Here is a 16,652-nt window from a genome sequence, read left to right on the forward strand (position 1 = left end):
AAGGTGTGAAGGAGAGGTTCTCCAGCATAGGAAGTGATTCGCAATATGAAAATGTTTGAGAACCAGGCCTGGACCACGATGGTCCCCTCCCTGGGCTGTTGGGGCCTGACTCATAGATTCTAGAGTCAGAAGGGACCAATGTGATCATCTAGTCCGACCCACTGCACAAAGCAGGCCACAGAACCCTACCCATCCACTTCTATAACAAATCCCTAACCTATGCCTGAGTTACTGAAGTCTTCAAATTGTGGTTTGAAGACCTCAAACTGCAGAGAATCCACCAGCAAGTGACCCATGCCCCACGCTGCAGGGGAAGGCGAAAAACCTCCAGGGCCTCTGCCAATCTGCCCTGGAGGAAAATTCCCTCCCGACCCCAAATATGGCGATCAGCTAAACCCTGAGCATGTGGGCAAGACTCACCAGCCAGCACTCAGAAAAGAATTCTCTGCAGTAACTCAGATCCCATCCCAAGATAATTCCTCTTGCAGCATGCATTCTGCCTGCCTCTGTTTGGGTACCTCTGTAGGGGCAGCAACAGGGTTCAACTGGCATAATGTGCACACAAATGAAAAATATATGGGTATATGTGTGCATGCATGCACTAGACAGAGAACAGAAATAGGAAATGGAGAAAAATGAATGGAGATAATAAGCCTGAATGTAAAGCATGGCAAAAGTGTGTGTAAATGGGACGATGCATATGGGGAGAAGAAAGAGAAAATGCAGATGGAAAGAAGAATGAAGAGAGGACTTCATGGGAATAGGAAAAAAGCAAAGGAACGAATTAGCACTGAATGGGCAGGGGGTGGTACAGCAAATGGTTGGGAAAAAGAAAATGGATAAGAGTTGAAGGAGAGAAGCAGAGGATAAGGAAAGGATTTGGGGGCAAGCAATAGGTTAAGGTAAAAAACAGGGATGGAATAAGAGATTAAAATAGAAGGGTGGATGAATAAGGTGCTAAAAAGGAACCCCCTTCCCTCGCTGGCAGGCCAACATATGCCATTTCTAAATGGGGCTGGTACTTGGGAGGAAGACAGCATGGAAGCTGAAATCTAAATTAATCCCTGTTAGAACAGCAGATGGATTTCTGAGAGTAGGGAAAGAGGTGGATTTGACAGCAATGGGTTGTGTGTGATTTTCTACACATACACAGGCCTTGTCTCCACTTGCGACAGCATGGACCCTACATGTAAGCTACATGCCACAGAGAAAAACGAACTCCACGTTGCAGTATGTTATCTACACAAAGTAGTAAAAGGCTCTGGCGGGGGGAAGAGAGGCAGCAGTTCCCTGCGGTGGAGAAAGGCTCCAGCGATGAGGAGCTACTGGAACCTTTCCCTGCTGCCTCCCTCTACCAGAGCCTTTCCCTGCCAGTGGAGCCTTTCAGCGTGGCAGTGAAAGACCCCAGCAGCAGGAAGGCATTGGGACACTACACTACTGAAAGTAGCAGGGTAGGCATGGGAGGCACTGCTTGGGTGCATAGAGACCCATGTAAAGTATATACCCTAAGGTTCTGGCATGTTTTTACTCACCTGAGCAATGTCTCGCTATCTACACTGCTATTCATACTCATGCTAGAGGGCATGCAGCATACATATTCTACACGTCACCTTAAGTGTAGACATAGCACACACCATGCATACTATATACATACATGCATGCATACACACAGTATCACACAATGCCTTTCAAGATGTTCATTCAGTCACACTTTGATGAGTTGCCTAAAGAGTATGGCCAGGGTGCCTAACTCTTCCAGGCCAGCCCTCAGTGAAAGTCACTGACTTTCCTCATTGTGCTAAGCATCGCACATCTCTAAACAGCAGGTATTGAGAATCTTCCTCTATATATCTGAAAGCCTAATTGCAAATGGTGTTCTATTCTTAGCTCTAAACTGTCTGTTCTTGTAGATGAGTCTTATTCACATTAACATTTTTTAGTTGTATTTAATCACATTAACTGTTTGGAAGAGGGTAATTCCACTGATTTACACCAACACCTGAAATTTCTGAGAAAAAATAAGCTCTTTTTTCCTTTATAAGGAAAGCCTAGTGCTACTGATGAATCATCATAATTTTAAACTACTAGCCACAGCCAGCAATTTATTAAAACCGGTGTGTGCACATACTCAACCCCTGACTGCTACAACAGGTCTGAAAACTACAGGATGCGATTTAACATTAAAATGAAGACCCCTCCCCCCCCTAAAAAAGAGAGACCCAATTAGCCTCTCTCTTCCCAGGGTGGTGAAGTGTGGGGGGCATGGAGGAGGAGATGAGACACAACACACAGACTCACAAATTTTTTTAAAGTGTCGCTAAGTTTGAAAACGATGATTGACTTCAATGGGAAAAGTTATCTAATCAATTTTAAAAAGTTAAAAGCCATTTGAAGAACCATTTTCCATGACTCCTCCTGACAATTTTTGTGGTTTACAGTCATATGAACCTTTTTTTTCAAATGTATTTCTCTCTTCATTGCTGTATGAGAGCACCGCATAAAGGGGAAAACTGACTTGTAGAGAAAACAGTGAAAATTACTACATACAAAATAAACTGAAAAACTAAGGGGAAAACTGTCCTCAACTCTTGGCTATTGTAATCTCAGATGTAACTTGAAACAGCAGCACGAAAAACAGAACTGTAATTTTAATTTGATGTTGCCACTTTCAAATTCACACTTTTATTTTGGTTTCAAAACACTACAAACAATTACAGTCATTCCGTACCTAGACATGAGCTCAACCTGATGCTCATTAGGAGCAATGTGTTCAACTTAACTTGAATCCAAAAGAGTAACCAAATACAATCAATATTAAAATCTGTGGGATTATTTCCCTTTCAGAGTCAGTTTCTGTCAGTCGATCCAATTGGCTTCTACCTTAGGGAGCCAGCTAACATCTGCTGATTGAAATGTTGATACAGGTACGCACTGGAGCATTGCTTTGCTGCCAACAGCATTTTCTGGCACACGTGTACTACAAATGATGGTTAAATGTTATGTTACATATAATTAGTAAACAGTATGTAAGAAAAGCTGTAAAACAGACAATTCTACAACATATTCACTGACCTGCTCTTCATACAGCAAATGTCAAGTTAGCTCTTGCTGCGGCAGTCATTCAGGATACTTCTAGCTATTATACTTGAATGGTCCCCATTACCACAGTACCTGAGAACCTCCATCTTTTGTAGATTTATCCTCACAACAAACCTGTGAGGTAGAGAAGCACTAGTATCTCAACTTTACGCATGAGGAACTGAGGCATGGAGATACTAAGTGCTGCGCCCAGGGTCACACAGGTAGGATGTGGCGGAGCAGAGTTGCAGCCTAAATACTGGACCATACTACTTCTCACAATCTTTATAAGAAACACCCACATCATCTTTTAAATATTTACAAAATCATTTCTTGCAGTCAGACTTGAATTCAAGAAAAAGAATGCAAGTCATAGGAGGGGATTAAGGCTCCACTAGAAATGCTGCAGCTGTGCCATTTTAGCACTGTAATGTAGACTCTTACTACAGCGATGCAAGAACTCCTTTCATCGCTGTAGTAAATCCACCTCTCCAAAAAGTAGTAATTAGGCTGATGAAAGAATTTTTCCACCCACCTACTGCTGTCTACACTGGGGCTTAGGTCAGCTAATCATATATACTAATTATAAGAATATAAGAACAGCCATACTGGGTCAGGCCAAAGGTCCATCAGTATCAAGTCTTCTGATAGAAGCCAATGCCAGGTGCCACAGCTGGAATGAGAAGAACAGGTAATAAAGTGATCCATTCCCTGTCACCCATTCCCAGCTTCTGGCAAACAGAGATTAGGGACACCATCCTTTCCCATCCTGGCTAACAGCTATTGATGGACCTAACCTCCATGAACTTATCTAGTTCTTTTCTGAACCCTGTTATAGTCTTGGCCTTCACAACAGCCTCTGGCAAGGAGTTCCACAGGTTAACTACATGTTGTGTGAAGAAATACTTCCTTTTGTTTGTTTTAAACCTGCTGCCTATTAATTTCATTAGGGACTCCTAGTTCTTGTGGCATGAGGAGTAACAAACTTCCTTATTTACTTTCTCCACACCAGTCAGATTTTATAGACCTCTATCACATCCCCTCATTAGTCATCTCTTTTCCATGCTGAAAAGTCCCAGTCTTATTAATCTCTCCTCACATGGAAGCTGGTCCATACCTCTAAACATTTTTGTTGCCCTTTTCTGAACCTTTTCTAATTCCAATATATCTTTTTTGAGATGGGGCGACTACATCTGCACCAAGTATTCAAGATGTGGGTTTACCAGGGATTTATATAGAGGCAATATGATATATTCTGTCCTATTATCTATCCCTTTCTTAATGATTCCCAACATTCTGTTCACTTCTTGACTGCTGATGCACACTGAGTGGATGTTTACAGAGAATTATCCACAATGACTCCAAGATCTCTTTCTTGAGTGGTAACAGCTAATTTAGACCCCATCATTTTATATGTATAGCTGGGATTACGTTTTCCAAAAACTGGCATCACATTTATCAACATTTAATTTCATCTGCCATTTTGTTGCCCAGTCACCCAGTTTTGTGAGATCCTTTTGTAGCTCTTCACAGTCTGCTTGGGACTATCTTGTGTAGATTTGTATCAGATGCAAATTTTGCCACCTCGCTGTTTACCCTTTTTTCCAGATCATTTATGAATATGTTAAATAGGACAAGGACCAGTACAGACCCCTGGGGGACACCACTATTTACCTCTCTACATTCTGAAAATGAACCATTTATTCCTACATTTTGTTTCCTATATTTTAACCAGTTTCCAATCCATGAGAGGACCTTCCCTCTTATCCCATGACATCTTACTTTGCTTAAGAGCCTTTGGTGAGGGGCCTTGTCAAAGGCTTTCTGAAAATCTAAATACACTATATCCACCAAATCCCCCTTGTCCACATGCTTGTTGATGCCCTCCAAGAATTCTAGTAGATTGGTGAGGCACGATTTCCCTTTACTAAAACCATGTTGACTCTTCCCCAACAAATTATGTTCATCTATGTATCTGACAATTCTGTTCTTTACTATAGTTTCAACCAGTTTGCCTGGTATTGAAGTCAGGCTTACCAGCCTGTAATTGCCAGGATCACCTCTGGAGCCCTTTTTAAAAATTGGCGTCACATTAGCTATCCTTCAATCATTTGGTACAGAAGCTGATTTAAATGATAGGTTACAAACTACAATTAGTAGTTCTGCAATTTCACATTTTGAGTCAGAACTCTTGGATGAATACCATCTGGTCCTGGTGACTTATTACAGTTTAGTTTATCAATTTATTCCAAAGCCTCCTCTATGACACCTCAATCTGCAACAGTTCCTCAGATTTGTCACCAAAAAAGAATGGCTCAGGTTTGGGAATTTCCCTCATATCTTCAGCCGTGAAGCTCAATGCAAAGAATTCATTTAGTTTCTCCGCAATGGCCTTATCGTCCTTGAGTGCTCCTTCAGCATTTTGATAGTCCAGTGGCCTCACTGGTTGTTTAGCAGGCTTCCTGCTTCTGATATACTTAAAATTGTTTTTGCTATTACTTTTTGAGTCTTTGGCTAACTGTTCTTCAAATTCTTTTTTGGCCGTCCTAATTATAATTTTTACATTTCACTTGCCAGAGTTTATCCTCCTTTCTACTTTCCCCACTAGGATTTAACCTCCACTTTTTAAAGGATGCCTTTTTGCCTCTCACTGCATTGACAGAGTTAAATTACAACCGTTAAAAAAGCGAATGGGACAAGCACTATCTCCAGCTCATTTTCTTGCAAATATTCTCAATACTAGGGTCAAACCTTAACTGCTGAAGAAGAGGAGCTGGCTATGATGTGAGCAATCATCCCTCCATAATGCCAACTATAATAAACTTCAGAGCTAAAGGCGAACCATTCAAGAAATGTATGTTTGCTGATGATGTTTTAAAGAAAGTCACATCAGTGAATTGGTGGAAGTCATTTAAGCACTTGGATTCAGAGAGAGTCAAAGCGATAATCTCACTTAACAGCAGTAGCTTCTTCTGATGGTGTAGAAATAATATCTTCTTCCTTTGGACTAATTCATTCCAAATTAAGAAATTGTTTGGGATCTCAATAAGCACGAAAGTTTGTTTTCCCTTTCCAGATTATGAACAAACAGGAAAATGAAAGTGAAAATGACTGAGTTAGCTGCAGAAGCCAATATTTTAAGTTTCTCATGTTGACCTGGCTGACATCGTTGATTTAAAAAAAAAAACACACAACACAAAATATTTCTTATAAACTATTTTAGTTAAAAACAATTTTAACAAATACAAACCTGATTTTAAAAAACGTGAATGTTAAACTAAATTCAAAAATTCATATGCTTGTTTTGTTAAAATATATATTTGCTGTTGGAAAGAGAAAGTCCAGAATACATAATGTTGTTGTTTTAGTTAAATAAAACAATTTAAATGTCTATCTGGTGAGGTTCTCCTCCTAAAACAGCATGGCAAGAAAATCCTCCAAATATTAGTGAATTGGAGATTGTTCACCTCCCAAAGACTTCATAAATATCTGCTTCGATTACTTTTGGTAGATGAAATAACCAATCATTCATTCATTTTCTGATATAACTATAAAACTAATCTGAAAAGTTTTCAAAATAAATCACTTTAAAAATGTACAGTGTGTACCTCCTAAAAATGAAACTACATCTATGAGTTGTGAAGAATATGTATTAAGGTTATAACAACAAACAAGAATGCACTTTTATGTAGAAATCCATGATTAAATCGCGTCTTCCTGACTAGTGATTTAAATCAATTTGATTTAAATCAGATCCACCCTGCAACTACTTAAATATTGCAGTTCAGAAATCCAAGGATCTAACCCAGCCTCAGAGAGGCAGGTGCAAGTGTTGTGTAGTGGCTATTGCTAAATAATCTAAGCACATATATTTAGCACATCAATTCAATCTGAAAGGCATTGCGGCTAGTAGCTAAGAGTTGGGTCTGCCATATAGGACTCCTAGGTTCTATTCCCAACTCTGCCTGAGGTGACTCGTGCAACTTCCCTGTTGCACAAGTCAAGGAACTAACTGGCCCCGAAATGTATTGTCTATTTTTTTTTCATCTCTCTTAGCCAGAAGGCTGAGAGTTAAGCGGCACATTCTATTTTAAAATTGGATATTTAAACTGCTCACAATATTCAAAAATTGCCTACGGGACTCAACTGGAAAGGGTTGAGGGCATTTAAGACAGCTTTTAGTTATTGAATATGAAACAAACTTTTTTAAATGCACAAATGTGAGAATGAACTTTTAAAAAAAAACAACCATAAAACAGTTAAGCCTTAAAATTTCATACTCTTAAATACATAGTCCCCATACAAAGAATTATAGAAATGTAGGGCTGAAAGAGACCTCAAAGAGGTCATCTAGTCCGACCCCACCCTGAAGCAGGATTAAGTATACCTAGACCATCCCTGGTAAATTTTTTGTCTAACCTGTTTTTAAAAGCCTCCAATGATGAGAATTCAACAACTTCCCTAGAAAATTCATGAGGAGTGTGAGCTCTTAAAAGTTTGAGAACTTTTGGTTTTGAAATAAAATGTGATAAATAAATTAGGAAAATCACAGGGAACTTAACTGAATATGCAGTAGCTGAATTTCATAGGGTTTTTAAATTTAAGTAGTGCTGAGTCTGACCGTTACTTAGAAGGAAGATCTCCACAGGAATAAGAAGTCTATGGAATGTGTGTACAGTACTCTTTGTGCACGCATTATTCATATATCTTAAAGCTTTGTTTCTCAAACATGGCCACCATGGCTGGCCACCAGGGCTTATTCTTGCAACAACAGCCTCCTAGGTTGTGACAGGGGTGGATAGTAAAGCAGCGGCCTCTCCCCTGGGGCTACAAGGAGGGACTGGGCCCTGCCCCCCTCTGGAGCCACAAACACCAGAGGTACAGACAGCCAATGTGAGTCCCCCACCTTCCTGGAGGTTGTGGTGCTCAAGCTTCCAGCTTCAACCCTGGGGTGGCGGGTAGCAGGCTAAGGCCACGCGGCAGCTGGCCCCAGCCCTGGGCTCCAACCGTGTGACTTCAGGCTCCAGCCTGTGGCTGCGCAGCCATGGGCTCTGTCCCATGGCTGCTGGGCTTCAGGCTCACCTCTCCCTCAGTCATCCATGGCCCCTGCTGCCAACCCCTGCCCCTCGCCCATCCACCCCATCATCCCTGGCTCTCGCTGCCTCCCTACCTACATTGCCATCCAAGGCTTAATTTGTCTCCCAGCTGAGTAAGTCTGCTGTGAAAAGTGATATTTGTAGGTTTGTGATGTTAACAAACATACAAATATCACTTTTCACAGAAGCAGACTTTCCAGCTAGCAAATCTAAAAAAAAAAATAGGCAACCAAGAAAGCAAAAGAAACAACAATAAAAAAGACAAGAACATGCAACCTTGAGTTTCTATTCTGGTTAGGTCCAGTAAAGAATAGAGACAACTGTTCATTGTTGTTATTATTAAGTCTGTAAAAAAAAAATCCCAACCGTACATAAATAAATTACTGTGATTTGGACACATATGTGCCTCTTTATTTCTTTTTCCTAAAGTTAATTAAGTATTTTAGGAAAAATTGCCATAGCAGCCACCAGCAAGAGTTGATGGCCGTACTCTGTGACCACCAAAAAATTTGTTGCGCGAACTCCTGCCTAAAAAGAGGCCTTTGCTACTACTACCAGAAAAAAACAGATCCTGCTTCAGCTCCGTGCATCAACTTTCTGATCTGGGATACCGAAACACCTGTTTCAATTTGCTAGTGGAAAGGATTAATCACAAATAAAGATAATCATTCTTTAGACACAATGAAGAGTAAAAAATGCTTTGTACTTTTCTAGCACCTTTCATTTGAAGATCTCAAAATGCTTTATAACTGTAAGTTAACCCTCACAATAACCTTTTGGAAAAGTAATGATAATGTACCTTGACTTTACCCACCATTAAAATGAAGCAATTTTGGGGGTAGAACAGAGTAGCTGGATAACAAAACAGATTGATATTACCCAACAGCTTAGGACAAGAAGCAAAGAGGAATACCGTCTTCAATTGAAACTGAAAGATTAATTTTAGATAGACTAAAGGGGCCTAAGACATGAAACAAAATTCAAGAAAGGGTCAGACAAATTCAGAATAACCATGTTTAGGTCAAATTTCTAAAACTTCCTCTCTCTGAGAAATATAGGAGAAAAACTTCATTTACAAGAAAAGTGACCTTTACCAGGGAAAAGAGAAATGAAGATGACTATAGACCACTAAGGACCTTGCCATCCAGATATAATTTACCTGGAAAGTACACTTAAATACTATGACTATGGGCACTATATAAAACCCTAAAGAGCTAAAAAAATGTTTAATTTCCTCACTGCTCTGCATTTAAACACTCAGCTTTACCATTGCATAAATTTAACTGTTTGTATTGAATTATATATTACTACTTATATTTTTAGACATCTTCCATATTGGGCAGTTCTATAAATCAGTATATGGATTTCTATGAGGACACAGAGACTATCCTCTCCAGGCTATGCCAAGAGCAAACAAACTACTAATTAGAAACCATTTTTGAGTGTGGAAATATGTACTGAATACGAATGGATTCAGGATCTTCCCAAGGCATTTATTATTTTCTCTGGAACCTTAGGCCTGTGAGTTTTTCACATCCAAGTGACTTACTTAAGCCAACTTAACCCTGGGTGCAATGGAAGAACTCTTGACCTAACTACATCCACTGGTCTACACTATGATTTTAGGCTGAATTTAGCAGCGTTACCTAGATTTAAGCCTGAACCCGTCCACATGACGAAGCCCTTTGTTTCGACTTAAAGGGCTCTTTAAATCGATTTCTTTACTCCATCTCTGACGAGGGGATTATAGCACTGAAATCGGCCTTGCCAGATCGAATTTGGGGTTGTGTGGACGTAATTCGAAGGTATTGGCCTCTGGGAGCTATCCCAGAGTGCTCCATTGTGACCACTCTGGACAGCGCTCTCAACTCAGATGCACTGGCCAGGTAGACAATCGACAGGTAGACAGAAAAGGCCCAGAAACTTTTGAATTTCATTTCCTGTTTGGCCAGCGTAGCGAGCTGATCAGAACAGGTGACCATGCAGAGCTCATCAGCATCATGTGCACATTGCCGGGGCACACTGCCCGGCCCGTACTTTGAGAAAAGTCTACGTCCATGTCTATGTCCTCATCACTCTTGTCAACCTGCTGCCGTCGCCTCCTCGCCTGGGTTTGCTTTTGCAGCTTCTGGTTCTGCGCTGAAAAAAGGTGCAAAACAATTGCCTGCCGTTGCTTTGATAGAGGGAGGGGCGACTGACGACATGGCTTACAGGGAATTTAAATCAACAAAAGGGGTGGCTTTGCATCAAGGAGAAAACACAAACAACTGTCACACAGAATGGCCCCCTCAAGGATTGAACTCAAAACCCTGGGTTTAGCAGGCCGTTGATTTCACAAAACAAATTGGGTCAATTTCTTGTAAAAGATAGACGGAGTGGATCAAAACATCTGCAAATGGAGCAGTAGGACTCCTAGCCATCGTCATCTCGTGGGTGCTCAGCAGAAGATGGTGCAGTACGACAGCTAGCCATCATCATCTCCTGGGTGCTCGGCAGAAAATGGAAATGACCTGGCGCCCCGACCAACCTCACTGAGATCAGCTAAAAGAGCACCCAGGAGTATGATGACGGCAGCTACCAATCATAATGCACTGTCTGCTGCCAAAAGGCAATGAGCTGCTGCTGTGTAGCAATGCAGTCCCATGTCTGCCAGCACCCAGGAGATGTACAGTGATGGCGAGCTGAGCGGGCTCCATGCTTCCCATGGTATGGCATCTGCTCAGGTAACCCAGGAAAAAAGGCACCAAACCATTGTCTGCCGTTGCTTTCACAGAGGGAGGGCGGGCGGGAGAGGGGTGCCTGATGACATGTACCCAGAACCACCCGTGACACTGTTTTTGCCGCATCAGGCACTGGGATCTCCAACCAGAATTCTAATGGGGAGTGAAGACTGCAGGAACTGTGGGAAAGCTACCCACAGTGCAACAGTCCGGAAGTCGACGCTAGCCTCGGTACTGTGGATGCAGTCCGCCAACTTAATCCACTTAGAGCATTTTGTGTGGGGACACACACAACTGACTGTATAAAAACGATTTATAAAAAACCAACTTCTATAAATTCGACCTAATTTCGTAGTGTAGACATACCCTCAGGGAGATGGATTAACTACAGCAACAGGAAAATCCCTTTCATTGCTGTAGGCAGCATGTACATTACAGAACTACAGTGGCACAGCTGTAGTGCAATACCTGTCCCGCTGTGGCTCCTTGCAAGGCTTCCTGGCTTTTAATAATATCTAGGTTTTCTATACTGATTTTCATCCACAGCTCTCCAAGCACCGTTCAAAGGAGATGAGTGCTGTTATCCACATTTTACCAATGGGGAAACTGAGGCACAGAACAGTGAAGTGACTTGCCTAAGGGTTATCCAGCCATTCAGGGGCAGAGCCAAGAACAGAAGCTAGGTCTCCCAAGCCCCAGACCAGTGCTCTATCCACTAGGTCACATTGCTTATCTGTGTCACATGATTTGAGCTTTAGAAAACAAGACGCTGTACTATAATTTTGAGTAACTTTCCTTGTATCTTACAATAGTACTTGGTATTCAGGTAGAAGAGTAGAAAATAAGAATCCTTTCTACATTCTGAAGACTTGAGAGGGGAAAAAAACCCTACGGATACTGCTAGAATTTGTCCACAGACTTTTACTGATTTAGCTACTAATTTAAAACACATTGTATTCACCAAGTAATATCTATATATAGTACATATAGTACATACTGAAGATGAATCTATATTGCCTGTTTTGCATAAGGCAGCAGGTTACAATGGGTAGTGATGGTGGAGCCAATCCCACAAATCCTCTATACACAAAACACTCCTAGGAACAAGAGAATCAGAAATACCATTCCGGATCAGCCCAGTGGTACGTCTAGTTCAGCAGTCTGTCTCTGATAATGGACAGTACCAGATGCTTCAGAGGAAGATACAGGATTCTGTAGAGGATAAATATGAAATAACCTACCTATTTGAGAAGTTTCTTCCCAACCCCAAGCAGTTAATAGTTGGCTTATACCCTGAAGCTGGAAGATTCATGTGACTTATAAATAAATGTATCATAATCCTATTTCTCTCATCATCAATGATACTTCTGATAATTAATTGCACCAGTTAATTATGCACCAAAACATTACTATTTATTCACTGAGGCCAATGGGCAAGGATTCAACTGTCTTACTATTTATTTTATATCTTCTAATGATTAACCATGCTTGAATGATATCTATTTTACCTTAAATCTACAGAGCCTGTAACATTTTCCCCCAAGATTTTGTTTAATTAACGTATCCATAAAAAAAAAAAAAGACATATTTTCAAAGCAATAAGTCCATGTTACCCTAGGCACAAGAACATTTTTAAAGCCATTTGATTATCAGGTTTCATTTTAAAGTATTAAGCACATATTTTAAAAGAGGACACAACAAATGTGAGGCATGGAGAAAAACTCTTTCATGCTACAATTACTCCATCTAAATGAGATTGGAATATTACAAACATATATGGGATTACAGAGGCAGTGATTTAACACATAAAATCTAGTCCACATCATCTAACGTCCTACACAATAACAACGTGATTTCTGTGAAAATAAAACTACACTGACTCCCCCCCCCCCATTGAAATGCCTCATTCCCTTCTTTCTGAAATGCACTGTGAATCTGATAGAGCAAGCTGAACTGCAAATTAATTTGCAGTTAATTAAGTCCAGCAAGAGGTTTGGGGGAGAAGGAAACAGATGACAGAGCTGAAAAGAGAGGTAGGGTGCTAAACTGTAGTAGTGAAAGACACAAAAGGAGAACTGTTTCAGCATTTCCACATGCCTGCATCCAGCCCAGAAGCATGGCCCCTAGTAAACTATCTTCCTACAGGGTCTAATTTTCCGGTGTGAACTTTCCTCTAGGGTCCAAGTACAATCTTTCCCCCACTTCGCCTTTGCAAAAGGGACACACCATCCAGCCTAAGCCTAGAAAAACCGTGTGTGTGTTTCTGCCTGTCCATTGTAAACGCGGATCTCGGGAGAAAGAGTGAAAGGGGGGAGAAAGTTAGAAGCCTCGCTGGAAGGATCACAGGCCCATCTGCTCCTCACTCTCTCCGAGTCACACACCTGCCCCCTCTCTCCACCTGAAAGCGCCTGCTCACTGCAACCAAAATCACAGGACTTCGCAGACAAACCGAAACTACGGCAAGCGCCAGAGCAAGGCAGGGAGATGCCGGGGACTCCGGCTCAGAGCAGGCTCCCCGCACCCCAGCTGGGAGAGCAGCGGGAGCCTGGCGGGGGTGTCCGGACAGGAAGCAGAGCCCTGACTGCAGCCGCGTGAGCCCCGGAGGGGGCACCCCGGGGCAGAGGGCCGCGGCAGGGGCTTACCTGGGAGCAGAAGTAGGAGCCCTGGATGCCCAGCTTGATACAGGTTGGGCACTGCAGCTTGGCCTCGTGGCTGCACCCAGCCGTTTCACACACCCGGGGCTCCACGGCCGCCATGCTGCTACCGCTGCTGCCACAGAAGCGACTCAGCAACCGGGGAGGAGGAGGCGGCGGGGCCCTCTGACTGAATCAGGGGTGGAGCAGCAGCCGCGCCAGGGCCGGCGCCTCCCCTCGCCGCTCACGTAGGGGCGGGAACGTGCTGCGCTCGCGCGGGCAGGCGGCTCAGGCTCAAGGGCGTGTCCGGCGTCCTGGCTCGCCCTGTCAGAGCGGCGCTGCGGGGCGGAGGGGCCCTGTCCTCGCTCGGCCCACAGCCCGGCTCGTGCACACCGCTCCCTGCGCCTCCATGCTCAGAAGGGGCGCGGCCCCACCCCGCCCCCTGGCTTACTCGCTGACGGTGCCTCCTCACCCCCTGGCCCCGCCTCCCCCCACCCGGCTTCTCTCTGCCCCCTGGCCAGACCCCAGCAAAGCCCCAGCTCCAGGAGTCTCTGCATCCCACCACCTGTGGATCACCACCTGTCTCCCTGGAGCTGAGCCGTCTGGGACTGATGCAGAAGCTTGGCCAGGCTCAGCCAGTTGGGGGGGAAAATATGGGGGGCTTGGCTGGGCCCTTTCAAGCAAGTGGGTCTTGAGGGAGGCCGTGTGGGGCAGGCGCTGGACTGGTTGATCACTCTGTTTCCAAGGGGCCAGAGCGATTCCCTGCCTCAGGACCTGTACTGGCAGCTCAGCCTGTTAGACAGTCACTTCCAGCAAGGATGCCGCGGGGAGGCAGGGCAGGGAGTAGGGTGTATCTGGATGGCCTGGGGTGGAGGTGCTGAGGTACGAGGGGGATCTGTGTGTGCTGGGGTACTAGGGAGTGGGGGTTCTGTGTGGGGTGCTGTGCAGTTGTGGTGGGGCTGTGGGGGTGCTGATGGGTGGTGTTGTGCAGGGCCTTGTGTATTTGTGGCAGGCTCTGGGAGGCGGGGTGCTGGGCATAGTGGGTCTGAGGGAGCTCTGGCCGTAGGGAATCAGAGGGCTGTTCCAGTGTTGAGGCAGGGGGACTCTGTGGTGTGGCATGGACCCACCCCCAAGGGGAAGAAGCATGCTGGCAGCACAGGACTGGGCAGGCCATTGTGTATCTGGCAACTGCAGGTTTCCAAATAGTGCCCTCACACTGGGCATGATGCTATACCCCAGGCCAGCCGCTCACTCCAGGGACCAACCACCTCCATCATGCTCCATTTCCCCCAGGGGGCCCACAAAAGGTTAATCTGGCTTTGCCTCTGAGCGGCCAGGCTGGGTCAGACCAGCAGCACCGAGCCCCACCCAATCTGCAGGGCTTGCCAGGGGATGCTCGGTGCCGCACAGGCGGTGACAATAACTTTAAGTCCTGACCGACAGTCAGGTCTCCTGGTGTCAGGCTGCTTCTGGGTCCTGTTCTTCCTCCTATCAGGAAACCAGGGGCACTGGAACCATTTGTATAGCAGGGGGTGCTGAGAGCCATTGACCCAAACTGTAATCCCTGCATAGCATGGAAACTGTTTCAAGCTAGTTCCAGCACCTCCATCCCCTGCTCTCCAAGTCACCTCAGGTCTGGGTGCATTCCCATGGCCTCCCGCTGGCTTGGCACTCCTATAAAGGGCAGATGGGAAAGATGATGTTCCTATCCTCTTATCTTGGGCCATGCAGTGTGGGTGCTATGAAAAGATGTTCCAGGGTACCCTAGCCTTGTTGGAATTGGCTTGGTTGAAACATAGCTAATGGGCATCAGCTAGCTTGCACACAGCACAATAATACAGGGAGGCAAAAATGCAGCTAGGACACTGGAGGAAACTCTTGTGAAAAGTTAAATAATCAAAGTTGGCACTTTATACAGCCTTTTGCATCCAAGGATCTCAAAGCCCTTTCCATAAGTTGTACAAAGTGTAATTATTTCATTTTACATGAGAGAGAAACTAAAAGTATTGTTATTTGCCACGTGATCTTAATGTCCGTGTGCAGCAGAGAGAATATACTTTTACAAGGTTTCATTTGAAAGACCCACTCTTCATAAACTGCATGCTATTCAATATGACTACTCAGACAGAGGCCATGGCTACACTCAAAACTTCAAAGTGCTGCCGTGGGAGGGCTCCCGCGCTTATAAGTGCGAGTGTGTGGTTGCGCGCCAGCGCTGGGAGAGAGCTCTCCCAGCACTGCAGGTACTCCACCTCCACAAGGGGATTAGGGCTAGGGCACCGTTTACACTGGCGCTTTACAGTGCTGTAACTTGCTGCACTCAGAGGGCTGTTTTGTCACACCCCTAAGCAAGAAAGTTGCAACACTGTAAAGTGCCAGTGTAGCCATAGCCTGAGTAAAACATGACACATGGCTGGTGGGACAAAGGCATCTATACAGTGTCAAAGTTAGACTCAGGACTCACAATTTGTCAGACCACTCTGTTTTATTAGGACAGCGCTCTGCTAATAACACCCAGATAATGTGAGCACCATGCAAGACACAAACTATCTTATTTATACAGATAAAAGGGCGAGAACTTAACAAGATAACAAAGGAAGCAGAATCTGATAAGTTTACCTAGGCTGGACATCCATATCTTATTTCCTTACTAACTATTACTGATCTTCTGTTAATGTTTCACCATTAGCACAGTTGTTTATGCCTAATGTTTCTTTTCCTGGCCCCTGTATTTCAACATTTCTTATTTCTGCTTAAAGGTACATACAAGATTTCTTTAATCCATTCTTATTTTTACAATATAATTCATTCTACTTTCACAATGCCTCCTTTTGGTCAAGCTCACGCCATGACCAACATTTTACTGGGTTCCACATATTAACCGTTCTTCATCTCTTTCTTCATCAGCAATATTCAAAATCATCATATTAGCACTCTGTTTTGGGGCAGTCACCTGGGTGGCATGCCTTACACTATTTTGGATACAACAGGAGACTAACTGAAAACATACAAAATTATTAAGATAAACACACAACATTGTTTTCCAATGAGAGCACAGGTCTCTCCTTTGGCCACCAGCACTATGTCCAATGCCTGACGGTTTTGGAGGGCCCCTGTCGGATTGC

At 43.8% G+C, this 16,652-nt stretch overlaps 1 protein-coding gene across 1 annotated transcript in view; it reads right to left on the bottom strand.

Annotated features, from left to right (window-relative positions):
- Positions 1-13,734, bottom strand: part of METAP1 (methionyl aminopeptidase 1) — a 38,096-nt gene extending 24,362 nt beyond the window's left edge. Inside the window, exon 1 of the mRNA XM_050944454.1 lies at positions 13,537-13,734. Coding sequence (XP_050800411.1) covers positions 13,537-13,650 — 114 coding nt within the window. The 5' untranslated portion in view covers positions 13,651-13,734. The remainder of the gene's footprint in view (positions 1-13,536) is intronic.
- Positions 13,735-16,652: the final 2,918 nt, after the last annotated feature.

The sequence above is a fragment of the Gopherus flavomarginatus genome, chromosome 3, assembly GCF_025201925.1.
Source record: "Gopherus flavomarginatus isolate rGopFla2 chromosome 3, rGopFla2.mat.asm, whole genome shotgun sequence".
Lineage (NCBI taxonomy): Eukaryota > Metazoa > Chordata > Testudines > Testudinidae > Gopherus > Gopherus flavomarginatus.